The following is an 11,178-nucleotide window of genomic DNA, read 5'->3' as shown; positions in this document are numbered from 1 at the left end:
TTACGTTTTTATGGACTGTGATTTTTGTTGAAATATTGGTGGATTCTAAAATACATGGCAAAATTTTGATTCTTTTAGTAACAGATATTTATTTTCAATAACTGCAGGTACTGCGGAATTGCCCTGAAATCCAATCAGAGCCAAAATGCGGAGCACCACCCGACGCAAAAATTATCATGTTTTGTCCAGTCGATACTTTTTATTGCCATAACAAACTAAAAATATTTAACGGCGGCATGCCAGGCTCAGCTCCTTTCATAAATCCTGCGAAAACAGAAATTGGTCAAATTCGAAGTCAAATTGATATTTTCCCGCTGCTTCTTCTTTCCAGCCGCGTGTAGTTGACAAAAAAAAACATGAACAAAAACTTACCCAAATACAAAACAAGGGGCACGAATCCCCAGTGGAATCCAGTCTGGACCGCCCCGACCACAACTCCCAAACGCTCCTTAACACCCTCGGAAATCTCCATTTCGTACGAATATTTAATTTAGCTCGATTTGAGAATTATGAAATGAATACTTCTCCGACTGAAAACGAAGTGTTGAACAACAGCGATTTTTTCGGGGGAAAACAGCTGACAGACACTTTTTTTAGGAAAGTAATTCTCCTTCCCTTTTTAATGATTACCTTGTCGCAGGTTGCTGGGCCCGAAATATTTGTCTAATTTTATGAATTAGTATAATTAATTTAAGTACAGATTTCTGTTGATATGGCAACATAGGCAATCGAGCTTACAATTTAAATGTGCTTCTAGAACGGTCACACCTGTTTGCGCTTTGGTTTTAAATTTTTGTTTTCTTGTATTTATGTTTGTCACTATAAAAGGTTTTATCTACCATTTTCTGGCTGTACCAACACGTTGTTACATGTCATGAAAAAAATAAAATAAGAATTTGTTGTCTGGCAGAAACACAGTGAGGTCGATTTGCCATAGGATTGATAAGGATGTCCACTCTACAAGAGTCGAGTGTTAAATTATAAAATGAATGATTAATACAAAAAATAAAACCTGCATATTTAAAGAAACCTTTCGAAAAAAAAAGGAAGCATTGAAAATATAATACAAATTTTAAGTGATCATGTGTACATATCGTTAATTTTTTAACAAGACGATGAATGTAAAATAAAGAACACCCTTGCTTACTATCGCAGCACGCCAGTGCTCCGTTGACCGATACTATCGCAGTGATTTAAAGTACCAGATCTAGTCTCGCATCCCTTTCGCTCTCTCCCGCTGCTCACATGCGTTCTAGATCGTTTAATTTTCTTGGTTTTCATTTGCTCGCCAAATTTTAGCAACGTTGCTGGTTTAATCGGCTGCACCTGCAATCGCGGATAATCAGGGAGCGCCGAGCACTGAGTTCTCATAGCCAAACGAAACGTAAGTGATAACGAACGCCAGCAATGAGCAAACGCATAGGAACAAAGTCGGGGAAAAATCAATTCAAGTTATGTAAGCTCGAATAACCGGATACCGTGTCACTGTTTCAGGTCCCGATTCGCTCGATTTGGAACTGGAACGGACCATGAAAACAAGCAATCTCGGCCTGTACGCTTTCCGTTTAACCTTCGGTCAGGTGAGCACTCGCACATTAAACCAGGCTGGCAAGCTGCAGAAACAGCATGCGTATTCCGGGGGCAACCTCTGAGTTTTTTAGCCTGGGAAACCCCTGCCCAGAATCGGCCTTTGGAATGGAGCGACTGCAACCGGGAGACAAATGTCTGGAGTGTCAAGGTGAAGGCAGGACTCACACGCTGCGCTACTTTTACATTAATCTAGAGGAGCAGCTCTTGAAGTGCGAGTCCAAGAGCTGCCTGTGGCCTCACAACGATGAGGTATCCTCTGATGAGGATCAGGATTTGGAGGCAGCACTTCCCATCAGTGCTCTACAATCCAAACTCTTAGAAAATCCGGTTCCTACGCTACCTTCTCAACCGGTTGCACTGTTGTCTAAACCTCCTCCAGATGATGACGACGAATTTATACTAGAATTGCTGCAGCAATTGACTCCTGCCACAGAACACGACTCGGTTGAACCGCCTCTTAAGGCAAATGTGAGTCTTAGCTCCATGCAAGATCTGCACTCACCTTTAAAAGAAAAACCGTGCCCAGGACTAGATCTTCCAGACTTAAGCTTTCTGGAGGAAAACATTCCTGTAAACGAGGAACCCAATCAAGCTTTGAAATCCAAGCTAGAAATACCTTTTACTCTCTTATCCGGCAAATTAGGGAGTTCGCCCAAGGCAAAAACTTCGCAAACTCAGGACACCGAAGATAAACAGAATGTGACTCCACCTAAGGTCTCTACGGCCCCAAGCCGGGAATACCAACCTGAAATACCTTTACTACCCGCGTGTGTGAAGGCTAATGTAAGGACGCGTCCGCGCATCAATCCTAAGGGGACTCCCTTCAGCAGTCCGCCCAAAAAAGCATCCACCCAACCGCAAAGTCAGTCACTAACACCGCCTGCTCTCAATATTATTATCAGTGTCCCGGAGTTGAACCCAGGGGTGAATGGCATGTTCCTAGACGCCATTAAACGACATTCCACAGTAGTCAAACCCTCGCTTCGTGGCGGAGGGAGACGCCCCAGGCGCTTGGCCAAAGAAACCACCAGCAGAGGCATTCGCACACAGGATGTAATGCACTTGATTGAGCATTTAGAAACCACCACAGAAGCGAAACGTCCGACATAATCATAATCAGCTGGAATTTACCTTACTCAAGTATTCGAAATAAATTTGCATTTGAAATTATGCATGAAACCTGCGGATAAGAATTCAAGTTCATTTATTTATAAACAATTCCGTTCCGCTTATTTTTTTTTTGGCAACCCAATTTGCGGATTATTAATTAGCGGCACGCGTTCAGAGCATGCTCAAGTGGATAGGACAGATAGCGCTGCCGAAAAGAAACCGTCCTATCAGTTGAAGTGAAAGGTGGAAAGGAGGTCGTGGCATGCGGAGATCGGTTTCAAGATTAGCTGTAGAACTCATTGATAATGCAGTTAAACGTCATCGGAGCCCTAACGCATTGATAGTGATGCCAGTCACGATAATCTGGCATTACATCGACCCCCGTAATCAGTTTAATAAACGTGCGACCATGTGGGGTAAGCGCATTCGTGTGGCCGGGGCACTTGAACCTGGTTGCCAACGGCCGGCGCCAAATGTTTCTGCTGCGTAGTTGCCTGTGTGGGCGTGGGCGGTCGGGCAGTTGGCCAAGTTTATTGTTTGTTTGGGTTGCTATATATTAATAGCACAAAACTAAATCTTTTTCTCTATCTTATCTCTCGCAGGCGCCGCCGCTGTCCGCACAGGCCACGACGCACTGCAGCCATGGCTTTACCACCAGCTCGTCGTCGCCCAACCGTGTGGTGACCCGCTCGGCCACCATGCTGGCGCTCTTCGGCATCGCGCTGTCCTCGTTCAGCCTTAAGCAACTGCTGGCCAAAAAGCAGAAGCACCGGGGCCTGCGCAAGCTCTAGGATGGAGCTATAGCCAAGAAGGTCAGAGCGGAGATCATAGCGATGCCAACGCCAACGGTAGAAGCGGCAATGAAGAGCCAGAGCGCCATGTCCTGAGGTCACACATTCGACAACTTCACCACCCGCCATCATCGTGTATATTTGCCTAAGTTAAGTCATCCACTCATCACAGACCCAAGCGGAACTCGGACATGGAGGCTTGTTTTGTAATACTCTCGATAAATTGATCGGAGGCGAGGATCTGTGCGCATATAAAGATATATTTTCTTGTTTACACATGCACATCATGCATCGCCAACTAAAAGGAATAAATTTGTGATAAGTCATGTTTGAGAAAAGCCCATCAGCAGACAAACTGAACGAAGGAACGATGGAGAAAAAGATTCGCTAAGCTTGCGAAAATCCCAAATTTTCCTATACTCTTTTGTTGCCCGTTTTAGTTATATATATTTTATGTGTAAACAAGTCTATTATATACGTATATTTATTTACAAGTTATTTGCAAACCAGAGAAACGACTAAGTAGGGAGGGATAAAAACAAGAATGACTTCGTTGGACAGCAGATCGCCGAGCAGGCTGTGTCAGTATCCAAGAAACAAACTAGTTCTAGCTGCGTATTCAAATAAATACATTATATTCAATTCGAAAATATTGATTTTTATTTATAATTTTCATTAAAGCATACAAGCTTTAGGATCTATAATAGTTTAATTTATCTGCCCGAGCAATTCTACGCAAAACCGAAAAATAATAATTATGCAAGAATTATTCTGTGGGAATATTATAATTCAATATCATTAATATCTTTTTTATGTTTGGATTCCTATGTTTCCTATTATTATAGTATTTGTAGATTATTTCATACAATTTATTATCAACTACTTGAATTCTAGAAAATATTAAAACTAAACCGTTTTAAAAGATACCGTGATGGATTGGAATATATTTGTGTAATAACCTGAATATTAATTCCTCAGGTAATATATTTTAAACGTTTTTTTACGACGTTAAGAACCAGTGACGATCGCACCATAATAATACAAAAGTTCCCTGTTGTCCTGAACAATTTAATTTCCCCAAAGTCTTGGTTTGCAATCACTAACAAGTTGTCCCTACCTCTCGGGTTTTTCGCTCCGGGTCCATTGTGAAACACTTACATATGTACATATATGCACTTTAAAAAATAATAACTTATTGATTTTGACTGTGTATCAAACACTGAAACCATGTATGTATTGTATGTCTCAATGTAGAAGTTTTAGCAGTTTTTCTTGTTAGACATCCTGATCGTATGGACACTTTCAGTTTCGTGGTCAGTAGCCCAGCTTGGTTTCAATTAACCAAACGATATTCCTCCACAATTTTTGAAATTTTTAACAGCAAAACGACAGTTTTCGGCTGTCAAAGACGTGATACTCGATACTCTTGGGAAGTCAGTCTAGGTTAAAATAGGATTTCCAACATCCCTAAGTTTAAAAGCTGTGGTCCCAATTTTTCAGACTTCCATATAACCGCAAAGTATGCAAATTAAGTTTCTTTTAATATGCTGGTCATGAGATAGGCTGTTTACATGTTTGTTTATAATAATGTTATAATTTCCAGAAAAAATTTCACCATTTAAGGACTTTTTTTTATATACATATAAGACAAATAATGGAAATAAAAGAAGGCATTCAACATGGTGCACCTTAAAATGATATCAAAATAACTTCCTAAATAATGCAGATGGGGAATTTGCTTCAAGAATTACGTTTGATTCTATGCTTAGACGGGTTCTAAGATCATAAATATCACTCTTACGAAATATATATGTCAATATCCAAAGGATAGAGACTTCGTTTCAATATGAAATTCGTAGTTCCTTCTTGAACACCGTCTTTGAATATTGCGGCAATATTATTGCGAGGCGGCATCACCACAGCTGCACAGATTTCCGCAGCGCCGCGCGAGGGTCACACTGGCAGGGTAAACTCCTCACCCCCCGCTAGATGATCAAGTGACGTGCCACCAATATAACCATTGGCCGGCCAACAGCACTCTTTTGGACTGCGGAATGGGCATCAACGTCAGCAGGACGGCCGACCTGGGGTCCAACCAGTGGCTCCAGCGGTTTGTGGGCCGCCAGCACATCGCCCACGATGACGAGGCCTTCTGGAACGGGCTGCTCAACTACAACATTGTGCTGCCGGAGAACAGGTAAGCCAGCGGAGGAGTGGAGCGACAACGTCAGCAGGGCTAATCTCGGGGTGGGATTGGTGTGTGTTTCAGTCAGGACCAGCTTAACCTGGACAGTCGGCTGGAGACGCTTTGCCAGTCGTTCATCGGCAACAACCTGAAGACGGGCAACTTCGGCTCCCTGGTTACCGTGTTTCTGGAGAAGACCAGCGAGCTCCTGTCGCTGTCGGACCAGGAGAGTAACATGCACGTCTGGCAGACCTTCAACGCGCTCTTTATCATCCGCAGCCTGGTCAAGTACATCAACGAGACGGGCTCTGAGTTCCAGCTCCTGCAGCATTTTGAGGCTATGCCGAACGCAGAGCTGCTGCAGGCGGCCTTGGAGGAGCAGCAACAGACGCCGCCGGAAAGCGCCACAATTGCCATGGAGGCCACCGAACAGTCGGCGGCGGCTGCGGTTCCGGTGATTGTGGACGGATCGAAGTTTGAGACCTTCATCGATGCCCTGGTAAACTTAATTGTAGTGATTCCTGTCAAGGAGTTCACCTACCACCTGCACCTAGAGGCCGTTAACACGCTGATTACCCTGCTGTCAGTGCACCTGTTTGCACAGCAGCCCACGGACAAGTCGATCGTGTTCCGAACGGTCTTTAAGTGTCAGCACGCCAACGTGCTGATGTCGGCACTGCTGCACTTTGTGGCGCGAATGGTGGAGGTGCCGCACACCATGTTTGGGTCCAGCTCTGCCGGATCCTTCGTCTTTGGCATTGCCGAGTCCCTGCTTTCCATCTTCACGTTCCGTAAGCAGCCAGACGTACTAAAATCAGGCCAAGCAGCCGGTGGTGGAGAGCTCTCGCAGCGATTTCGTACCCACTACCCACTAGCCAACCAGAGCCTGCTGCTGATCCTGATACTGACTAACCACTGTACGGCGCAGGATAACGCTTATCGGACCAGCCTATTTAGTTGCGCTGACTCAAAGGATTCGCCAAAACAGGGAGCTGTCTCCTTCCAAATCGACTTCTCGGCGGTATATGAGACTCTATGTCTTATCGTTACCATCGACCAGGCCACGCTGCTGCTCTATCTGCTCCTCCATCGCAACGAGCGCTTCTATCGGTTCGTCATGCAGCAACAGGACTTGGAGCAGTTGGTGATTCCCATCCTTCAGACACTGTACAACGCCCCTGATAGCAACTCACACCACATCTATATGTCCTTGATCGTGCTGCTGATACTGAGTGAGGACGAGGGCTTCAACAAGAATGTGCACACCATAGTAGGTCAACAGTGCGCGCGTAATAGATGCATTATTAATCCGTTTGTCATCCCATTAGATGCTGAAAAACATCACATGGTATACGGAACGCACCATATCGGAGATATCGCTGGGCGGCATCCTCATTCTGATCGTCATCCGCACAATACAGTACAACATGCTGAAAATGCGCGACAAATACTTGCACACCAACTGCCTGGCGGCGCTGGCTAACATGTCCGGCCACTTCCGCGCTCTGCACCCCTACGTTGCACAGCGACTGGTCTCGCTGTTCGAAACGCTCGCTCGAAAGCACACGCGCCTGGATGCGCAGCTCAAGGAACCGGCCGACAGCGCAGTGTTTGTAAACGTCTCGACGACACCGGAAGACATGCTTCAAGATCTAAGCGTGCTGGAGGAGGTGTTGCGCATGGTGTTGGAAATCCTTAACTCCTGCCTTACGAACCAGTTGGTTTACTGTCCCAACTTGGTGTACACTCTTTTGTATAAGCGCAGCGTCTTTGAGGGCTTTCGCAGTCACCACGCCTTTCAGGATGTCATCCAAAACATAGATATGGTAAGCTCACTAGTTATAATCAGATTATTAAATGATCCTCATGCTTCCTTCGTTTTTAGGTTGTCGGTTTCTTTTCTTCGCGTCTGCAGCGTGTGCAAGAGCAACGAGGCGAGCTTGGGGTCAACGAAGTGCTTGAGGTTATATCTAAAGGTGCCAGTCAGTGGTCCAGCGATCGACTTAGAGTAAGTAATCCACTCGAAGAAGTGTTCAAATGTAAGGCTTACCTATTCTGTTTGTGTCTCTGCAGAAGTTCCCGGATCTTAAGTTTAAGTACGTCGAGGAGGACGCTCCCGAGGAGTTCTTCATTCCATATGTTTGGACGTTGGTCTGCAAGTACGGCTGCGTGCACTTCAGCTCGGAGAGTATCAAGAGCGTCACCACGGACATTGCCTGCTAATATTTACTACTCTATCCCTTCCTCTTATGCACACACCCGGCTCCGCTTTGGTTTTCACCATGTTTCAATGCTTCTCCGTTTGTCTTCTATGCGGTATTACCCGATCTTAAAGCCATATACCACGCCCTACCTTTTGATCCAAGCCAAAATGTCGAAATGTAATATCAAAAACAAAGCAAGCAAAATGTTGCGCTAAATAAGAGGCATACGCATCTCGAACGTTAACCATAAGAGGAGACAAAGCAAACGAGAGAACTAAAGATAATACTTAGATCTACCTACGCTAAAACTAATGTGTATGTTAACAAGCAATCCAGTCGGAAATTGTTCATGATAAAATATTGCAACCTTGAAACATGATCATATTTTGCTAAGCGGACAACAAAGATCGTATTCAGAGGGAAGTTAAGCTCCGTGCGCCTAAAGATCGATGTTCTAATCAATGGGAAGCACCAAATCCAATAAAAAGTATATATACATATTAAACAATCGGAATATATATGCAAAAATATATTTACATTTTAGTCTATGATAATTATATATTGTATTTAGCAATTGAAAAAGTCTATAAATTATATATTAACTAATGTTCAGGCTCCAGTGTTTCCTTCTGTGTCTGTCAACCTGGCTTTTAATTAGGTACCATACTTCTTTGGCAATATTGATTGACTTTAATCAAAACACAAGAGAGAACGCTATAGTCGAGTTCCCCGACTATCTGATACCCGTTACTCAGCTGGTGGAAGTGCGAAGGAGAGTCTTAAACACTGAAAGTTTTTGGCAATTTGTGGGCGTGGAAAAAAGTTTTTTTGCAAATCGATAGAAATTTACAAGACTAATACAAAAATAAAAAACTATCAAAACATTTTTCAAAAGTGTGGGCGTGGCAGCTTTGGGCGGTTTGTGGGCGTGGCAAAAAGTTGTTTGGCAAATCGATAGAAATTTAGAAGACCAATACAAAAATTGAAAAATATTAAAACATTTTTCAAAAGTGTGGGCGTGGAAGTTTTGGGCGGTATGTGGGCGTTAGAGTGGGCGTGGCAACATGAATCGACAAACTTGCGCTGCTTCTATGTCTTGGGAGTCTGTATGCTTAATCTCAACTTTCTAGCTTTTGTAGTTCCTGAGATCTCGACGTTCATGCGGACAGACAGACGGACAGACAGACGGACAGACAGACGGACAGACAGACGGACAGACGGACGGACATGGCCAGATCGACTCGGCTATTGATCCTGATCAAGAATATATATACTTTATATGGTCGGAAACGCTTCCTTTTGCCTGTTACATACTTTTCAACGAATCTACCCTTTTACTCTACGAGTAACGGGTATAAAAAGTGTGATTAGATTCCCTTTGCAGGTCGTAAACAGAGCGTGGCAGTGTTTTGTTATAAAAGTAGTTTGTATACTGGGATGGATTTTTCACTTTTCTTGTTCCAAATATTCTGAAAACTGCAGAACCGAAGCTTCGGTTCACTTTCTTGGAGAGAGTGAAATTATAAGGATCGATTAATCATAGTTCTTCAAAGCTTACTGGGTTAGGGGGCAGTACTTAAATTTAAATTTAAATACCCAAAAGGCTATATATTATATGATTTTCGCCACAGAAATAGCGCCAAACGGAAGTTTCAATGAAATTTACCTTATTACGTATACGCCGCTTAAACAAAACTTAAGCACCTTGTCTCTAGTTTATCATTTAACATTACGCATAGGGGATTGATTGTTTACTCTTTATTGTGGATATTTGCACTATCAGCTGCAGTAACAACGATGATGAGCTGCCTTGTTTATTGTTTATTAGTGGTAATATGTTTTTTTTCCCACCACCAGCTTCACCGGCTAAAATGCCGCGGGAAAAACGATGAACGGACTTTTACTGCCTGCTTACATTGGGGTTCGTTGACTCGGACGGTTGGGCGGTAAAAGGGGCGGGACTTGGAGTATGGGGGCTCAATCCGCTGAAGGTTTTGTTGTGGTCGCCCGGCTCTCATCGCTGCTGCACTTTAGTCAGCTCTGCGGACGTGTGTTAAATAACTAAATGCATACATATACGCACAGCTAGGCATTGCGATAAAAATTGCATTTGTTTTATCGCCGCTGAAAGGCGGAAAATTTGTTATTGTTAGCTTTTCATGGCGTGCTGCATTTTAATTCATTTAAGCCCACAACAAACGGCGAAAAGTTTTCAAATTTCTTTACCTCCCATTTTGCCACTAAGTTCTCTATGCTGGCTGCCTCTTTGTGCAACTGTTTTGGATATGCAGGCTAATAAGGTTTATTGACTTCGCACTGCGTTTTGTTAGCCATTTGTATTGTGCTGCCATTTGCCAATTGCCCAATGACTAGAATTTGCCAGAAGTTTAGCCAGGTTCGCAACCCGCCTGCAATTGCGAAAACCGAATTTCGAAAAGTGGCAAAGAAAACTCGAAAAGCGTTGCGCATGCGCGCACTTGATTGGCGCTCTATCCCCTCACTTCCCTTGCCAATTGCGGTTTGTTGAGCAAATTTCAGTTTAAATTAGTTAAACCAACTTAATAAGTAATAACAATGATTGGGATTGGTGCGAAACATTTATTAAAGGTCGGAAGTGGGCCACTAATGCACACTCCTAACTGGAAACACTTGATCAAAATAGGTTTATATAGATTTTAAAAACGCATATGTATAAATATTCTTTGAGCCGGATAAGAATGAGGTCTAAAAGACACCTACATATAATATATAGGTATATCATATAGGATAGGATACATTTTCAGTTCCTAATATATTTCAACCAAATTATGCATAAAAACTCTTTAATGGAGTTTAACATAGCATTTCGTATATTCGAAATGCATTATTTTTGTCTTGGATTCAGATTGTTGTTCCCAGCTCGAAAAACATCTTGGGAATGGCAAATGGACCGCTATGGTAACCACCACTCGACTGACCACTGTCCAGAGACAACACTCTGCAGAAGGGGAGCGACCACTCTAATGGAGCTGCGGCAGCAGCCGGTCCATTTTTCGCCGGTAGGAATGATGTGGCAACGACACGGCTGGGCCCGCATTTCGCATTTTGTTTTGGCAAGCAGATCCAGGTCGTTGATCCACCGATTTTGCTGTTCGCCAAAGAGCCCATGTGCAATTTGTACCAACGGGTGCAGGCCCGCACAATAATCTTGGAAATTTGCCCAGTCCCAGATCGCAGATCGCAGATCCCAGGTCGAGTCTCAGTGCGAGCCAAGTCGAGTTGGCTGAATTAGATCTGGTGGTCTTTCTCTGATGGTTTT

At 43.6% G+C, this 11,178-nt stretch overlaps 4 protein-coding genes across 4 annotated transcripts; 3 read left to right on the top strand and 1 right to left on the bottom strand.

Annotated features, from left to right (window-relative positions):
- LOC120443692 (mitochondrial import receptor subunit TOM7 homolog) lies at positions 1-649 on the bottom strand. Its single transcript, XM_039622935.2, has 2 exons — positions 373-649; positions 1-264 (listed from the first exon to the last, which is right to left on the bottom strand). Exons 1-2 carry the CDS (start codon positions 470-472, stop codon positions 200-202), a joined length of 165 nt encoding a protein of 54 aa, XP_039478869.1. The 5' UTR covers positions 473-649; the 3' UTR covers positions 1-199.
- Positions 650-1,154: 505 nt separating this feature from the next.
- LOC120455274 lies at positions 1,155-4,141 on the top strand. The gene is made up of 3 exons (XM_039641298.2): positions 1,155-1,384; positions 1,495-1,580; positions 3,303-4,141. The coding sequence occupies exons 2-3, from the start codon at positions 1,530-1,532 to the stop codon at positions 3,489-3,491; spliced, it is 240 nt and encodes a 79-aa protein (XP_039497232.1). The 5' UTR covers positions 1,155-1,384; positions 1,495-1,529; the 3' UTR covers positions 3,492-4,141.
- Positions 1,587-2,773, top strand: LOC120455273. Its single transcript, XM_039641283.1, has one exon. The coding sequence runs from the start codon at positions 1,627-1,629 to the stop codon at positions 2,698-2,700; it is 1,074 nt and encodes a 357-aa protein (XP_039497217.1). The 5' UTR covers positions 1,587-1,626; the 3' UTR covers positions 2,701-2,773.
- Positions 4,142-5,432: 1,291 nt separating the features above from the next.
- On the top strand, positions 5,433-8,385 carry LOC120456593 (dymeclin). Its single transcript, XM_039643506.1, has 5 exons — positions 5,433-5,688; positions 5,761-6,946; positions 7,005-7,502; positions 7,562-7,684; positions 7,750-8,385. Exons 1-5 carry the CDS (start codon positions 5,546-5,548, stop codon positions 7,897-7,899), a joined length of 2,100 nt encoding a protein of 699 aa, XP_039499440.1. The 5' UTR covers positions 5,433-5,545; the 3' UTR covers positions 7,900-8,385.
- Positions 8,386-11,178: the final 2,793 nt, after the last annotated feature.

This window comes from Drosophila santomea, chromosome 2L (genome assembly GCF_016746245.2).
Source record: "Drosophila santomea strain STO CAGO 1482 chromosome 2L, Prin_Dsan_1.1, whole genome shotgun sequence".
NCBI classification, from domain to species: domain Eukaryota; kingdom Metazoa; phylum Arthropoda; class Insecta; order Diptera; family Drosophilidae; genus Drosophila; species Drosophila santomea.
Note: the sequence above shows the minus strand (reverse complement) of the source record. Positions and strands in the feature narration are given on the sequence as shown.

What these genes read in the sequence shown, in the direction of transcription:
- LOC120455274 (XM_039641298.2), top strand. Translation starts at nt 1,530, where the DNA reads ATGAAAACAAGCAATCTCGGCCTGTACGCTTTCCGTTTAACCTTCGGT. An exon ending in TCCGTTTAACCTTCGGTCAG is followed by an intron (nt 1,581 to 3,302) that starts GTGAGCACTCGC and finishes TATCTCTCGCAG; the next exon opens with GCGCCGCCGCTGTCCGCACA.
- LOC120455273 (XM_039641283.1), top strand. Translation starts at nt 1,627, where the DNA reads ATGCGTATTCCGGGGGCAACCTCTGAGTTTTTTAGCCTGGGAAACCCC.
- LOC120456593 (XM_039643506.1), top strand. Translation starts at nt 5,546, where the DNA reads ATGGGCATCAACGTCAGCAGGACGGCCGACCTGGGGTCCAACCAGTGG. An exon ending in ATTGTGCTGCCGGAGAACAG is followed by an intron (nt 5,689 to 5,760) that starts GTAAGCCAGCGG and finishes TGTGTGTTTCAG; the next exon opens with TCAGGACCAGCTTAACCTGG. An exon ending in TCATCCAAAACATAGATATG is followed by an intron (nt 7,503 to 7,561) that starts GTAAGCTCACTA and finishes CTTCGTTTTTAG; the next exon opens with GTTGTCGGTTTCTTTTCTTC.
- LOC120443692 (XM_039622935.2), bottom strand. Translation starts at nt 472, where the DNA reads ATGGAGATTTCCGAGGGTGTTAAGGAGCGTTTGGGAGTTGTGGTCGGG. An exon ending in GCCCCTTGTTTTGTATTTGG is followed by an intron (nt 265 to 372) that starts GTAAGTTTTTGT and finishes CTGTTTTCGCAG; the next exon opens with GATTTATGAAAGGAGCTGAG.